The sequence below is a fragment of the Zalophus californianus genome, chromosome 11 (genome assembly GCF_009762305.2).
Source record: "Zalophus californianus isolate mZalCal1 chromosome 11, mZalCal1.pri.v2, whole genome shotgun sequence".
Lineage (NCBI taxonomy): Eukaryota > Metazoa > Chordata > Mammalia > Carnivora > Otariidae > Zalophus > Zalophus californianus.
The window spans coordinates 60,456,829-60,474,035 of NC_045605.1; the positions used below are offsets into that span (position 1 = coordinate 60,456,829).

The 17,207-nt window shown below is 38.6% G+C and overlaps 1 protein-coding gene across 1 annotated transcript; it reads right to left on the reverse strand.

Annotated features, from left to right (window-relative positions):
- Window positions 1-532: 532 nt before the first annotated feature.
- Window positions 533-16,304, reverse strand: LOC113913674 (olfactory receptor 51F1-like). Its single transcript, XM_035723126.1, has 2 exons — window positions 16,187-16,304; window positions 533-1,521 (listed from the first exon to the last, which is right to left on the reverse strand). Exons 1-2 carry the CDS (start codon window positions 16,302-16,304, stop codon window positions 533-535), a joined length of 1,107 nt encoding a protein of 368 aa, XP_035579019.1.
- Window positions 16,305-17,207: the final 903 nt, after the last annotated feature.

Below are 17,207 nucleotides of genomic sequence, written 5' to 3' on the forward strand. Positions count from 1 at the left end.
AGGTTGAAGTAGAGTTAACAATGAAGCTCACCATTAAGAAAGTTGCATGTACTTGAAGGAACAGTTAGCAGACTGGTATTCTATGACTGCAGAGTATGTGAAAAGAGAAAGAGGTAAATTTTAAAGGAAATTTGAATCCAAATTGTGGAGGACTTTGTTAGAGATAGGAATGGTGTATGAGAAATAAACATGGAAGAGATGCTTATTGGTTTCTTACTAAATTTTATTTGTGCTGGATATTTGAAAAATTAATTCAAAATGAATGTTGTGTAGTTTTGATAGAAATAGCAGAGAGATAGGAAGTCAGTTAGTAATCTGTAGGAATAGGGTAACTGAGAGGTACTGAGAATCTGACTTAGTATTTTGGTGGTAGGAAAGGTAAGATTGCCTTAGGGAGGACTAACAGCACCGTGGAGATGTTTGAATTAGATGACACCTAGTTCCACCCAACTCTAAAATTGCATGGGTTATAACTCCAATTTATGATCAAATTTCACTGACTTTGAAATAGGTCTTTATGGGCCAGTAATTGTTAAATATGAGTTCCCTTAGAACACACAAGTTTGAGCACAGCTTTTTCAATCTGCTTTGTTTTCACCCTGTAGATGATGGGATTCATCAAAGGGGGAATGAGCAAGTAAATATTAGCAATCAGTGTGGGCACGTATGGTGGAGAATGTTTTCCAAATCTGTGAACAAAAGACAGGCTGATTAAAGGGATGTAGAATATGGCCACAGCCGTGATATGAGAAATGCAGGTGCTGAAAGCCTTTTTCCTCTCCTCTGGAGATGCAATGTTGAGAACTGAATGAATGATCAGGACATAGGAAAGCAGGATAAAGATAGAGTCCACTCCAGTGGTAGAGATGATTGCAATTAGTCCAAATGCACTGTTGATCTTTGTGTCTGAATACAAGAGCTTCATCACATCAGGGTAGAAGCAGTAAGAATGACGGAGCACATGACTTCGGCAGAATGATAGATGCTTGAGAAGCAAGACTAGTGGTGTCAGAATGACAGTCCCCCTGGTAATAACTGCCAAACCAATCTGTGAAATCCTTGCATGAGTTAGAATGGTAGCATATCTCAATGGGTTGGAAATGGCCACAAAATGATCAAAAGCCATAGCCAGGAGCACTGAAGATTCCATGAAAGTGAAGAGGTGAATGAAGAACATTTGTGATAAGCAAGCATTAAAGCTGATCTCTCGGGCATTGAGCCAGAATATACCTAGTACTGTCACCAGTGTAGAGATGCATAAGCCTATGTCAGTGGTGGACAACATGGAGAGGAAATAGTACATGGGCTCATGGAAGCTTGGCTCAGTGAGGACTACGAACAGGATCAGGGTATTCCCAGAAAGAGCAGTTAAATAGAGGCAACAGAAGGGGATCGAGATCCAGGCATGGGCCCATTCAAGTCCAGGGACCCCAGTCAAGAGGAAGGTAAGGAAAGTAGAATTATGGGAAATTTGTGTTATGATCCGCAGGAGCTGAATTCTCTTGTTAAGATCTTGATTTTCTAAATTTAGAATTTAAAAATTACTTTTCAATTTTAATACATATTTAGTCAAGTGCTCAAAACTTTAGAGTATAGCTTAATTGAGTACAGCTTAATGCATTTGTATGCACTCGTATAACTACTTTCAAGATAACCGATAGAACATTACCAGCAACCCAGAAGGCTTCCTAATGCCTCATCCGCACCAATATCCTCTCATATTGTAACCATTATTCTGACTTCTGTTACTATAATGACTTTTCTCTGTTCTTGATCTTGATATAAATAGAGTCATGCAGTATATACTACTTGCATCTGGCTCCTTTCACTTGGTGTTATGTCTGTGGGATTCATCACTGAAATAAGATATTTAATTAAGTTCAATTTAATTTCATACTCAGCTAAATTTGTTGTTTCTCACTAATTTGGACTCTTATCAATATTTTTTGTTACATTTTTTATCCTTCAACTAGATTATAAGTTTATACTTATTAATATGGTCTCATGAGAATAAGAGTTTATTTTTAGCTAAACTTTGCTTAGTATAATTCTTTGCTCATAGAAGATATTCAATATGTTTTTGCTAATTTCTATTTTATTTGCCCTTCCTGAAATACTCTAATGATGAGAAGGTCTAAGCCTAAGAAAATAATTGATTAATTTTGCCTTGCAATTTTAGAATTATTAAACCCATATTCTAAGTGAAAATTTATTTTAACTTAGCAGGGAAACATTTCTTTTTAGGGATAACCTAAGAATCCACCATAGATAATGCCAGTTCATCCTGTCTCATGACATAAGTTTACTATAGGGAACTGAGGGAAGATGCTTCAGTTCCATGGATCTGAAGCTTGATACTCTTCTTAATTTATAAACTAAAATACCACCTTGTTTACCATTATGGAACCTGCCCCTGTCATGGTAAAAATCAATGAGGAAAATGATAATCTTCTTTTGTAGCATGTATACCCTGGTCTTTAATCTGACTTTTGATTTCTTATAGGGTTATTTGGATATATATTATATGAATGATAAGAAGATGTTCCATACAATGATCTAAGTATTTTACATAGATTACTTCATTTGAGCCTTGGACAAACCTAAGGGAGAAGTATTTTTATTTGTTACAGATGCATAAGGTGAAGTTTAGAAGTTTGGATAAATAGCTGAAGGTCATAAAAGCTGAAAGAATTGATGCTGGGAATCAGAGAAAATAAGACTTTAGAACCTGTGCTATTAACAATTACACTGCACTTTTGGGGGTGGGGAGATGGGTTAGCCCGGTGATGGGTATTAAGGAGGGCACATATTGTACGGAGCACTGGGTGTTATATTATAACAATGAATAATGGAACACTACATCAAAAACTAATGATGTACTGTATGGTGACTAACATAACATAATAAAATAAAATTTAAAAAACAAAACAAAAAGCAAACAAACAAAAACAACTACACTACACCTTTCAATGATAATAATAATGATATAATTCTAGTTCAATAATAATATAATACCATATCAATAAATAAGACCAATGTGTTAGAGATATCTATGTTTGTAAATCTCCTAATTATTTAATGTTTCTATGGTTCAGAGTCAAAACAATTTTATGTCAGGATTGCATATGTATTGTATAATATGTAAATAAACTAATGAGGCTTAATTTAATTTAATTTTATTATTTTTTTAAAGTTTTTATTTATTTGACAAAGAGAGAGACAGAGAGAGCAGGAACACAAGCAGGGGGAATGAGAGAGGGAGAAGCAGGCTTCCTGGTGAGCAGGGAGCCTGATGCGGGGCTCGATCCCAGGGCTCTGGGATCATGACCTGAGCCGAAGGCAGACGCTTAACAACTGAGCCACCCAGGCACCCCGAGGCTTAATTTTAGCAAATTGTAAGTTCTTAAGCATATTGTCAGATGCTATAATTTAAATTAATTCATTGGATGTTATAATTTAAATTAACCCATGGTGGGATGCATGGGTAGCTCAATTGGTTAAGTGTCCAACTTTTGGTTTCATCTCAGGTCATGATCTCAGGGTTGTGCGATTAAGCCCTGCATCCAGCTCCATGCTCAGCATGGAGTCGGCTTGAGATTCTCTCTCCTTCTCCCCCTCCCCCCATTCATGCTTTCTCTCTCTCAAATAAATAAATAAACCTTAAAAAAAAAAACCCTCTTTAGGATATCTGTTGTTCCTTTAGAGGCCATCCATGATAATTTCTTTTTTTTCCCCATTTTTATTGTTATGTTAATCACCATACATTACATCATTAGTTTTTGATGTAGTGTTCCATGATTCATTGTTTGTGCATAACCCCCAGTGGTCCACGCAGAATGTGCCCTCTTTAATACCCATCACCAGGCTAACCCATCCCCCCAACCTCCTCCTCTCTAGAACCCTCAGTTTGTTTTTCAGAGTCCATCGTCTCCCATGGTTTGTCTCCCCCTCCGACTTACTCCCCTTCATTCTTCCCCTCCTGCTATCTTCTTTTTCTTTTTTCTTAACATATGTTGCATTATTTGTTTCAGAAGTACAGATCTGTGATTCAACAGTCTTGCACAATTCACAGCACTCACCATAGCACATACCCTCCCCAATGTCTATCACCCAGCCACCCCATCCCTCCCACCCCCCACCTCTCCAGCAACCCTCAGTTTGTTTCCTGAGATTAAGAATTCCTCATATCAGTGAGGTCATATGATACATGTCTGATTGACTTATTTCACTCAGCATAACACCCTCCAGTTCCATCCACTGTTGTTACAAATGGCAAGATCTCATTCCTTTTTATGGCTGCATAATATTCCATTGTGTATATATACCACCTCTTCTTTATCCATTCATCTGTCAATGGACATCTTGGCTCTTTCCACAGCTTGGCTATTGTGGACATTGCTGCTATAAACATTGGGGTGCACGTACCCCTTCGGATCCCTACATTTGTATCTTTGTGGTAAATACCCAGTAGTGCAATTGCTGGATCGTATGGAAGCTCTATTTTCAACTGTTTGAGGAACCTCCATACTGTTTTCCAGAGGGGTTGCACCAGCTTGCATTCCCACCAACAGTGTAGGAGGGTTCCCCTTTCTCTGCATCCCTGCCAACATCTGTCGTTTCCTGACTTGTTAATTTTAACCATTCTGACTGGTGTGAGGGGGTATCTCATTGAGGTTTTGATTTGGATTTCCCTGATGCCGAGCGATGTTGATCACTTTTTCATGTGCCTGTTGGCCATTTGGATGTCTTCTTTGGAAAAATGTCTGTCTTCTGCCCATTTCTTGATTGGATTATTTGTTCTTTGGGTGTTGAGTTTGAGAAGTTCTTTATAGATTTTGGATACTAGCCCTTTATCTGAAATGTCATTTGCAAATATTTTCTCCCATTCTGTCAGTTGTCTTTTGGCTTTGTGGACTGTTTCTTTTGCTGTGCAAAAGCTTTTTATCTTGATGAAATCCCAATAGTTCATTTTTGCCCTTGCTTCCCTTGCCTTTGGCGATGTTTCTAGGAAGAAGTTGCTGTGGCTGAGGTCGAAGAGGTTGCTGCCTGTGTTCTCCTTTAGGATTTTGATGGACTCCTGTCTCATATCTAGGTCTTTCAACCATTTGGAGTCTATTTTTGTGTGTGGTGTAAGGAAATCGTCCAGTTTCATTCTTCTGCATGTGGCTGTCCAATTTTCCCAACACCATTTGTTGAAGAGACTGTCTTTTTTCCATTGGACATTCTGTCCTGCTTTGTCGAAGATTAGTTGACCATAGAGTTGAGGGTCCATTTCTGGGCTCTCTATTCTGTTCCATTGATTGATGTGTCTGTTTTCGTGCCAGTTCCATACTGTCTTGATGATGACAGCTTTGTAATAGAGCTGGAAGTCCGGAATTGTGATGCCGCCAGCTTTGCTTTTCTTTTTCAAGATTCCTCTGGCTATTCAGGGTCTCTTCTGATTCCATACAAAATTTAGGATTCTTTGTTCCATTTCTTTGAAAAAAGTGGATGGTATTTTAATGGGGATTGCATTGAATGTGTAGATTGCTCTAGGTAGCATTGACATCTTCACAATGTTTGTTCTTCCAATCCATGAGCATGGAACGTTTTTCCATTTCTTTGTGTCTTCCTCAATTTCTTTCATGAGTATTTTATAGTTTTCTGAGTACAGATCATTTGCCTCTTTGGTTAGATTTATTCCTAGGTATCTTATAGTTTTGGCTGCAATTGTAAATGGGATCGACTCCTTAATTGCTCTGTCTTCTGTCTTGTTGTTGGTGTATAGGAATGCCACTGATTTCTGTGCATAGATTTTATATCCTGCCACTTTACTGAATTCCTGTATGAGTTCTAGCAGTTTTGGGGTGGAGTCTTTTGGGTTTTCCACATAAAGTATCATATCATTTGCAAAGAGTGAGAGTTTGACTTCTTCTTAGCCGATTTGGATGCCTTTGATTTCTTTTTGTTGTCTGATTGCTGTGGCTAGGACTTCTAATATTTTGTTGAATAGCAGTGGTGAGAGTGGACATCCCTGCCGCGTTCCTGACCTTAGGGGAAAAGCTCTCAGCTTTTCCCCATTGAGAATGATATTCGCTGTAGGTTTTTCATAGATGGCTTTTATGATATTGAGGGAGGTACCTTCTATCCCTATACTCTGAAGAGTTTTGATCAAGAAAGGATGCTGTACTTCATCACATTTTTTCTCTGCATCTATTGAGAGGATCATATGACTCTTGTTCTTTCTTTTAATATATTGTATCACGTTGATTGATTTGTGGTTGTTGAACAAACCTTGCAGCCCAGGGATAAATCCCACTTGGTCGTGGTGAAGAATCCTTTTAATGTACTGTTGGATCCTACTGGCTAGTATTTTGGTGAGAATTTTTCATCCATGTGCATCAAGGATATTGGTCTGTCATTCTCCTTTTTAATGGGGTCTTTGGTTTGGGGATCAAGGTAATGGTGGCCTCATAAAAGGAGTTTGGAAGTTTTCCTTCCATTTCTATTTTTTGGAACAGTTTCAGGAGAATAGGTATTAATTCTTCTTTAAATGTTTGGTAGAATTCCCCTGGGAAGACATCTGGCCCTGGGCTTTTGTTTGTTGGGAGATTTTTGATGACTGCTTCAATTTCCTTAGTGGTTATAGGTCTTTTCAGGTTTCCTATTTCTTCCTGGTTCAGTTTTGGTAGTTGATACATCTCTAGGAATGTATCCATTTCTTCCAGGTTATCTAATTTGCTGACATATAGTTGCTCGTAATATGTTCTTATAATTGTTTGTATTTCTTTGGTGTTGGTTGTGATCTCTCCTCTTTCATTCATGATTTTGTTGATTTGGGTCATTTCTCTTTTCTTTTTGATAAGTCTGGCCAGGGGTTTATCAATCTTGTTCATTCTTTCAAAGAACCAGCTCCTAGTTTCATTGATCTGTTCTACTGTTCTTTTGGTTTCTATTTCATTGATTTCTGCTCTGATCTTCATTATTTCTTATCTCGTGCTGGGTTTAGGCTTTATTTGCTGTTTTTTCTCTAGCTCCTTTAGGTGTAGGGTTAGGTTGTTTATTTGAGACCTTTCTTGTTTCTTGAGAAAGGCTTGTATTGCTATATACTTTCCTCTCAGGACTGCCTTTGCTGCATCCCAAAGATTTTGAACAGTTGTGTTTTCATTTTCATTGGTTTCCATGAAGTTTTTTAATTCTTCTTTAATTTCCTGGTTGACCCATTCATGCTTTAGTAGGATGCTCTTTCGCCTCCATGTATTGGAGTTCTTTTGACTTTCCTCTTGTGATTGAGTTCTAGTTTCAAAGCATTGTGGTCTGAAAATATGCAGGGAATGATCCCAGTCTTTTGGTACCGGTTGAGACCTGATTTGTGACGTAGTATTTGATGAATTCTGGAGAATGTTCCATGGGCACTAAAGAAGAATGTGTATTCCATTTCTTTGGGATGGAATGTTCTGAATATGTCTGTGAAGTCCATTTGGTCCAGTGTTTCATTTAAAGTCTTTATTTCCTTGTTGATCTTTTGCTTAGATGATCTGTCCATTTCAGTCAGGGGGGTGTTAAAGTCCCCCACTATTATTGTATTGTTGTCAATGTGTTTCTTTGCTGTTGTTATTAATTGCCTTATATAATTGGCTGCTCCCATGTTAGGGGCATAGACATTTACAATTGTTAGATCTTCTTGTTGGATATACCCTTTAAGTAGGATATAGTGTCCTTCCTCATCTCTTATTACAGTCTTTGTTTTAAAATCTAATTTGTCTGATAGAAGTATTGCCACCCCAGCTTTCTTTTGGTGTCCATTAGCATGGTAAATGGTTTTCCACCCCCTCACTTTCAATCTGGGGGTGTCTTTGGGTCTAAAATGCGTCTCTTGCAGACAGCATATTGATGGGTCTTGTTTTTTAATCCAATCTGATAGCCTGTGTCTTTTCATTGGGGCATTTAGCCCATTTACATTCAGGGTAACTATTGAAAGATATGAATTTAGTGCCATTGTATTGCCTGTAAGGTGACTGTGACTGTATATTGTCTGTGTTCCTTTCTGGTCTATGCTGCTTTTAGGCTCTCTCTTTGCTTAGAGGACCCCTTTCAATATGTCTTGTAGGGCTGGGTTCATGTTTGCAAATTCCTTTAGTTTTTGTTTGTCCTGGAAGCTTTTGATCTCTCCTTCTATTTTCACTGAGAGCCAAGCTGGATATAGTATTCTTGGCTGCATATTTTTCTCGTTTAGTACTCTGAAGATATCTTGCCAGTCCTTTCTGGCCTGCCAGGTCTCTGTGGATAGGTCTGCTGCCAATCTAATGTTTCTATCATCATAGGTTACTTATCTCTTCTCCCGAACCGCTTTCAGGATTTTCTCTTTGTCTCTGAGACTCGTTAGTTTTACTATTATTTGTCGGTGTGTTGACCTATTTTTATTGATTTTGAGAGGGGTTCTCTTTGCCTCCTCCATTTTAATGCCTGTTTCCTTCCCCACATTAGGGAAGTTCTCTGTTATAAATTGCTCCAATATACCTTCTGCCCCTCTCTCTCTTTCTCCTTCTTCTGGGATCCCAATTATTCTAATGTTGTTTCGTCTTATGGTATCTCTTATCTCTCGAATTCTGCCCTCGTGATCCAGTAGTTGTTTTTCTCTGTTTTTCTCAGCTTCTTTATTTTCCATCATTTGGTCTTCTATATCGCTGATTCTCTCTTCTGCCTCATTTATCCTAGCAGTTAGTGCCCCCATTTTTTATTGCTCCTCATTAATAGCCTTTTTGATTTTGACTTGGTTAGATTTTAGTTCTTTTATTTCTCCAGAAAGGGTTTCTTTAATAACTTCCATGCTTTTTTCAAGCCCAGCTAGTATCTTTAAAGTCATGATTCTGAACTCTAGGTCCGACATCGCACTAATGTCCGTATTGAGTATGTCCCTGTCAGATGGTACTATCTCTTGTTTTTTTTTTGTTGAGGTGATTTTTTTCGTCTTGTCATTTTGTCCAGAGGAGAACAGATGAAAGAGAGAACAAAATGCTAACAGGGTACCAACGTCCCCAGAAAATATACTCTAAAGAAATCAGAAGAGAGCTGAAACCAGGGGAAAATAAAGGGAAAGAAAGAAAAAAGAAAGAGAAAAAGAAAAAGATAAAAACAAACAAAAACAACAGAACAAAAAAAACCAGAATATGATCAAATATGATCAGGCTGGTGCATAGATCAGTGGCACGCACTAGATTTTGGGTGTATTTTGGTCTTTTAGAAGAAAGTTCCTCCCAAGTTTTTAAAGAAAGAAAGACTTATATATGTACAAAATAAAGGTTGATACAATGCAGGGACGGAATATGACTGTAAAGATGAAAAGTATAAGAAATTTTATAAAAAGAATCGAGAAGATAAGAAGTTCTTTGAAAAAAGAAGAGGATATAAAAAAAAGAAAGCAAAAAAAAGGAGAGAATGTGATCAGGCAGGAGACTAGAACAAAGCCATACACTAGAGATTTAGTGTATATTTTGATCTGTTAGAAGAAAGTGTATCTCAAAATTTTAAAGAGAGAACAACTTATATATATACATATATATATATATATATATATATATATATACATATATATATATGCCAAAAATAAGGGTAACTACCTTGAAGGGATAGAATATGAAAATGAAGGGATAGAAAAATGAAAAATAAAAATGTTTTTTATAAAAGGGATTGATAAGATGTTGGTTGAAAAAGGGAAAAAGGAAAATTAAAAAAAAATTAACTTTGACAGACTAAAGAATCATGGGAAGAAAGCCATGAATTCTATGTGCAGTTTTCCCCTAGTGCTGGAGTTCTGCTGTTCTTATTGTTCGGTAAACTTGGTCTTGGCTGGTTGTTCATGTTCATCCTCTGGGGGAGGGGCCTGTTGCCGTTGTTTCCAAATGTCTTTGCCGGAGGCGGAATTGCCCCGCCCTTGTCATTTGGGGCTAAGTAATCTGCTCAGGTTTGCTCTCGGGAGCTTTTGTTTCATGGAAGCTTTACCTACAGCTTTGGAGGACGAGAGTGAAAATGGCGGCCTCCCAATCTCTGCCTGGGAGGAGCCCAGAACTCAGGGCCCTGCTCCTCAGTGCACCCCCAGAGAAAAGCAGTCAATCACTCCTATCTCCACGGTCTCCGGCCGCACTCCATGCTCACCTGGCCTGTGACTGAGCGTTTCTATCTCTGGCACCGGACTCAGTGTGGAGTCTCCAAACCTAGCAGATCCCTGCAGTATGCTCCGGTGCCACTTCTCCCAGGGGAGGAAGGAGAGCCTCCTCAGATCTGCCGCTTGTTGGGTCCCTGCTGGAGGAGCAGTGGCCCGACTGTATCCCCGATCACAGTTTATGGCAACCCCGAGCTGAGAGCCCACACCTCAGCTCCCTCTTTGCAGCCGGCTTCCCTGCTCCGATACCTGGCGCTCTGCTGCACTCAGGCACCCCTGGTCTTTCTGTGACCCCGAGGGTCCTGAGACCACACTGTCCCACGAGGGTTCCACCCCCCACTTAGCCACTGGAGCGACGTCCCTCAGCGGAGCCGAGTTAAAGTTCCGATTTTGTGCTCCGCGGCTCTATCACTTGCCAGAAGCGGCCGATGGAGGCCCCCTCCCCTGCCGTCTATCCTCCCGATTATTGCCTCGGATTTACTTCTCTGCATGTCCTACCTTCCAGAAAGTGGTCACTTTTCTGTTCAGAGAGTTGTTGCCATTCTTTTCTTCGCTCTCCTGTTGAGTTCATAGGTGTTTAGAATGGTTTGATCCCTATCCAGCTGAATTCCTGAGACCAGATGAAATCCAGGTCTCCTACTCCTCCGCCATCTTGCTCCGCCCCCCTGTAAACTCTGTAATTCAAAGATAGGGACTGTTTTATTTATCATTTATTTTTTAATTAATTTTTTTTTTAGGATATGTTAAAGATTTATTTATTTTAGGGAGAGAGAGCGCACACATGAGTGGGAGGGGCAGAGGAAGAAGGAGAGAGAATCTCAAGCCGACTCCGAGCTGAGCATGAAGCGGGATGAGGGCTCCATGCCCCTTACTCCGAGATCATGACTGAGCCAAAACCAAGAGTCAGACGCTTAAATGACTGCACCACCCAGGTGCCCCTGTTTTATTTATCATTTTAATCTGTGTCTGGCACACTAAGTGTTCAGTAGTAAATTATGTGAAGTATTATACCAAATACAAAATGCTGAGATTTCTCCTATGATAAAAACCTGTTTTTACCACCTAGCCTATCTGTTCCATTGCTCTCCAATTCCTTCTCTTACCTAAAAAATAGTTTTCCTCCACTTTTCAGCCCTTCTTTGATTCCAGTCTACAAGCTCTTTATCAGTCACGTTTCCCTACTGTTTGAAACCCTACATTTTATTTCCTTTCTTCTGCCTGTTACTCACTTATTAACTCAGTATAAAGAAGACTATTCTAACAGAGTTGTTCAGAGGTGGCATGAGCTTCCTGGGGGCAATACTGAATTTCCTGTTTGATTGTATTCAGCAAAGTTAGATCTCCATTTAAGGAAGGTGAGGGTATTCAACTCATGTGTTTAGACTAGATGTTTTTTTAAAAAACTTGGAGATATAATTCATATACCAGGCAATTTATCTATTTAAAGAGTATAGTCAGTGGTTTTTTAATATAGTCAGAGTTGTGCAACTATCACCACAACCAATTTTAGAAATTTTTACCACCTCTCCCACATACATACAAAAAATTCCATACCCATTAGCAGTCACTCTCCTTTCTACCTCCGTCCCCTCCACCGCCAGCCCTAAGCAACCACTAATCTACTTTCTGTCTCCATAGATTTGCCTGTTCTGGACATTTCATATTCATGGAATCATGTAATATATGGTCTTGCATGACTGGCGTTTTCTTTTTGTTTCTTTTCTTTTCTCTTCTCTTTTTTTCTTAGCATAATGTTTGCAAAGTTCATCCATATTGTAGCATGTATTGGTACTTCATTCTTTTTTATGGCCAAATAATACTCCATTGCATGGGTATACCACATTGTATTTATCCATTTATTGTCAGTTGATGGACTTTTTGGTAATTATGAATAATGCTGCTATGAACATTTTTGTACAAGTTTTTGTGGGAGCCTATTCTTCTTGGGTATATACCTAAGAGTAGAATTGCTGGGTCATATGGAAACTTTGTTTACCCTTTTGAAGAACTGCCAGGCTGTTTTTCAAAGTGGGAATTGTACATTCCCATCAGCAGAGTGTGAGAGTTTGATTTTCTCCACATCCTTGCCAATACTTTCTCTCTTTTTTTTTATTATAGCATCCTAGCCGGTGTAATATAGTGTATCTCACTGTGGGTTTAATTTGCATTTTTTGATGACTAGTGTTGTTGAACATCTTTTCATGAGCTTATTGGCCATTTGTATATCTTCTTTGGAGAAATGTCTATTAAGAGCCTTTGACCTTTTTTAGTTGGGTTATTTATCTTTTTATTGTTGAGGGGAAGGAGTTCTTTATCTATTTTGGATACTAGAACCTTACCAGATGTATGATTTACAAATATTTGCTCCCATTCAGTATGTTGTCTTAACTTTCTTGATGGTATCTTTTTTTTTTTTAAGATTTTATTTATTTATTTGACAGAGAGAGATAGCAAGAGCCAGGAACACAAGCAGGGGGAGTGGGAGGGGGAGAAGCAGGCTTCCCGCTGAGCAGGGATCCGATAATGGGGCTTGATCCCAGGACTCTGGGATCATGACCTGAGCCGAAGGCAGATGCTTAACGACTGAGCCACCCAGGTGCCCTGATGGTATCCTTTGCAGCCGAAAAGTTTTAAAATTTGAAGTCCAGTTTACCTATTCTTTCTTTATTTGTTTGTGGTTTTGGTGTCCTATCCAAAACCATTGCCTAATCCAAGGTCACAAAGATTTATGTCTGTTTTCTTCTAAGAGTTGTATAATTTTCTTACATTTAGGTCTTTAATCAATTTTGAGTTAATTTTTAAAAATAGTGTAGGTAGGGGTCCAACTTCATTCTTTTGCAGATGGATATCTCGTTGTCTCCATACTACTTGTTGAAAGACTGGATGATTTTTTTAAGCCTCCTTCTGACTCTGAAGATTACATGATGCTTTGTAGTACATTAGTTTCTGTTATTGTCTAAATAGGTGGATAGTCAAGATTTCATAGGATGGCCATCCTTTTCTCAAGAATACATTGTGTCTAAAAACAGGGATTGTCATTGGTCTTATATCAGTTTCTTAAACTTCTCATTTGCTTTCAATTCTGCCCTTCTTTGATGATGATTTATTTATTTATTTTTAGGATTCTGGTTTGCTTCTGGTCTTTGACAGCTCCATTTTCTTTTCTTCCTCTTTTTGCACATAAGTACACCTATCCCACCAACACTTTTAATATGGGAATAGTTCACTCACTTTATTTTTTAACTTTTTCATTTAGGTAACTTGGAGTTTCTTCTCAAGCCTGACTGTAGCCTAATAAAAATTTCTTCTGAATGTCCCACCAACACCTGGAACTTAGTGTGTGAAAAATGTGTACTTAGTCTTCCCCTTGTCATAAGCCCACCCAGTTTTTTCATTATCTTCTCTTAGTGTATTAAACTCCTAACCTTGGAGTTTTCTGACCCTTTCCCTCTTTAGTTCTATATTCTGTTCAATAGTAAATGCTGCTGATCATTCCATGCTCAGAGCCCTTGGATCCTTATTGTTACAGCCAGCCCCTCAGGCCCTTACATTTTAGAGCTTAATTACTGCCTTCTTGTTGATTTCTCATACCCTAGTTTGTCTCTGCATTATGCCCTATACTCAAATGCTAGATTTAATCCCTTTCAGGTACCCTTTTCATTAAGTCATTTCCCTGATCTTAGACCCAGAGTATCAAATTTATCTACCACAAGTTAGCATTTAAACCCTCCACCTCCACTTCCCTCTCCTTATCTCTTGTTACTTCCCTAAATGGGGCCAAACTAATTTGGTAGTTAGCCTTCTTTATTCTTTATTCTTATTTCTTTTTCCTCATCTCTTTCTTGTTGCAGAGTTCTTCTTTCCTTCTGGCATGCCTTTGCTTCTTTATTCTATGTCTAGTTCCCTTCAATGATTGATCCCATTTGACTCCTTTTTCTTTTTCTCTCTTTGCATTCTTTTAATGCTTAGACGTTTGGTTTATCTAGTAATGTCCATGATACCCTGTCCTTTTTTGTTGGTGTTTGTTTTCAATATACTATTTTTTTAAAATTCAGTGTGGGAACTGTTGTTTCTATTTTATTTATGGCTCGCTCCTAGAGTCCTGAACATAGTACTTGTCCTATAAATCTTCCTGGCTGACAGACTATAGAAGTTTTGGGGCGAGAGGTATAGTGTTTAACATTGTCAGCATTTTTTAATTTTAGAAGTGCAAAAAAATATTTTTGTGCCATTACCTGACTTTTATTTTTAATTTTCTTTTGTTTTATACCAAGTTTTGGAGACTGCATTCTCAGTACAGTATAATGAAGTTGAACAACGTATATTACTACAAATATTAAATCTAGTTTATTGAACACTAGCCATCTGATCTATCATATTCTCTCAAGAGAAAGGTTAGCTTTTTGGATGCTGGCTAGGCATTTTTTTTTGAAGGTGCATTATAGCCTTAAAGCCATTACTCACCATTTAATATATTAAGATCCTTGACAATTTAATAGCTACATAGTCACCACCCAGAATAAGGAGTGTTGACCTGGTTTTCTTCTGTCTGAAGCTCTACTTTTGTTGCTGTCCTCTTGAAAAGCACTTCTTCCCATAAATTCCGTGTCTTCCAAAGTCAGTATTGGGAGGGAAAGGAGGATTATCGGAGTGGAGCTGGCTGAGAGAGGGATACAAGATGGAGAGCAGCTCCCAAACCTAGTAGGGGCTGGCTGTCTTACCTCCCTGCCTGCCCGCCCGCCTTCTTTCTTACCTGAGGAGCACCGTTGGCTTAAAGACAGTCATCAGTTTATGTCACCTTATTAACATCATGAGTGCAAGTTTCTTGTTCTTTTCTCTTTAACCCTTTATCTTCAGTCCACATGCCCATTCCCTTTCCCGTTCATATGTACCTACTGTGTTTATGTCCCTATACCTACATATTTGCTTGGAAGACCTGTAGTATAATTATGATGTCTTCAGCTTACATAATGGTATTTGCTTTTTACTCAGTGCTGTGCTTTTTAAGAGATTCAAGTTGGTGTAGGTACATCTAAAGTGTGATTTCTAAAAGCTGCATAGAATTCCATATTTGTATCCACTCCATTTTGATTTTTCCATTCTTCCAGTTACTGAAATCAAAGTTTCTTCAAGTAACTGCTACATTATCGTCACAGCAAACCTTCTCACACAGTCTATAAAGTCTGTAATTTGTACATAGACCATTCTATTTGAGAATGTCTCTGAAATTTACCCACCAAAGTGGGCTCACGGGCTCACACAGGACAGAGACATACTTAATGGCACTAAGATCTCCTAGCAGAGTGGCTGTGTCTGTTTACCCTCTTCCAACATCTTTGCCGACCTTTGCTGTTATCCACCATTCTAATTTTTGCCCTTCTGATCGGTATGAACAATGCTATCTCATTATCTTAATTTGTATTTTACTCATTGCTTTTTCTTTGAATTTGATCATCTTTTCATTTACTTGTTAGTCACTTCAGCTTCTTTTTCTGTAGGTTCCCTACCCATAGCTTTTGACCATTTTTCTTTTGGGTTTCTTGTGATTTTCATATAAAATTGTAGGAATTCCTTGTCTATTCTAGACATTTAATCTGTCAATTTTGGATGTTGCAGGGGCTTTTCCTTGTCTGTCATCTATTATAGCTCTGTTTGTGGTATTCTTTATTGTACAGAAATCTGTAATTTTGTTGAAGTCAAGTCTAACAGTATTTCTCTATATAGTTTGTATTTTTGGAGTCTGATTTATGAAGTCTTTCTTCTCTCTCATGTCTTCTGCTCTGCAGTGTTAGCTCCAGTGGTTTTTCCCCACAACCCTGTTTACATGGCCTTTTGAAGAACGGTCTTTCCTTTCTTACCTGTGGCTCTCAGGTGGCTTGGCAGTTGGTGTTAATGCGCGACTGCCCCTGATGCAGGAAAAAATGCAAGACAATTGATGCACGCTTTCTCTAAACCCTGTGCTTCTACTCACAGAACCCTGTGACCCTGTTTGTGCTACATGAATCCTGTCTGCCCAGCAAAAGCTGATGGGAAAGGGATGCATACTTCCCCAAGCAGAGTAATCAAAATCTTTCTCCAAGGAATTTGAAGTTGTGACTAGTCTCTGCTGGCCTCTTGAAGGACATGCAAACTGAAGGGTTTTGGGGTGCCCATCTTCATCCATGTTCACAAAGAAGCTAGAGAAATGGTCTGCCAGAAGGGAGAATAAAGATCTGCACAGAGAAGCACAGGAAAAAGCCTATGGCCCAAAAGAGAGGGAGACAAAAGTAGACTGTGAGAGTAGCTGTCCTGGATCCTGATGGCTTTCCAGTTTCTTGTTCTTTTCTCTTCTGAGACCAGATTGCACTTCCTTTTCTGTAGTAGTTAGTGATGGCTAAATGCTGTAACAGATTCCAAAGTGTATAATGGCCCTAACACAATAGAAGTTTATTTCTCACTCACATAAACAGGTCCAGATGGTTCTAAGTTGGTTGGGTGGCAACACTGGAGGACTCTGTACCACACAGTTATTCAGGAACCTAGATTGATGGAGCCTCTGCCATTTTCATCACATGACTTCAGAGGTCTCCCTAGGTCAGCATGAAGCCTGCAGATGAGAAATGAATGTGGAGTTTAATACATGGGAAGTTTTATAGGCCAGGCCTTGAATCAGCACGTATTACTCCCATTCGTCTGGCTGGAACTCCGTTGCATAGCTACATTTAACTGTATAGGAAGCTGAAAAGTGCAGAGAGCCTGGATTCAAATCTCAACCCTGAGCCAAGTTAGATGTCTGGTTGATGGTCTACATGTCTTTAGGCCTCAGTTTCTTCATCTCTAAAATGTAATTAACATTATTATATATTTCATTGAGCTGTTTGAAGATTAAATGGAATATGTCTTAAAAGCTGTTGGTAGAACAGATAGTATAAAGTAGTCACTAAATGTTAATTACTTTGAGTACTTTTATTATTGTATTACTAATGTTTTCATGTTTCCCTTATTGGACTATAAAATTCTTGGGGTGTAACATATTTTATGACTGAAGACACAAAAATGCCCTCTAAATATTTGTTGAATAAAGGAA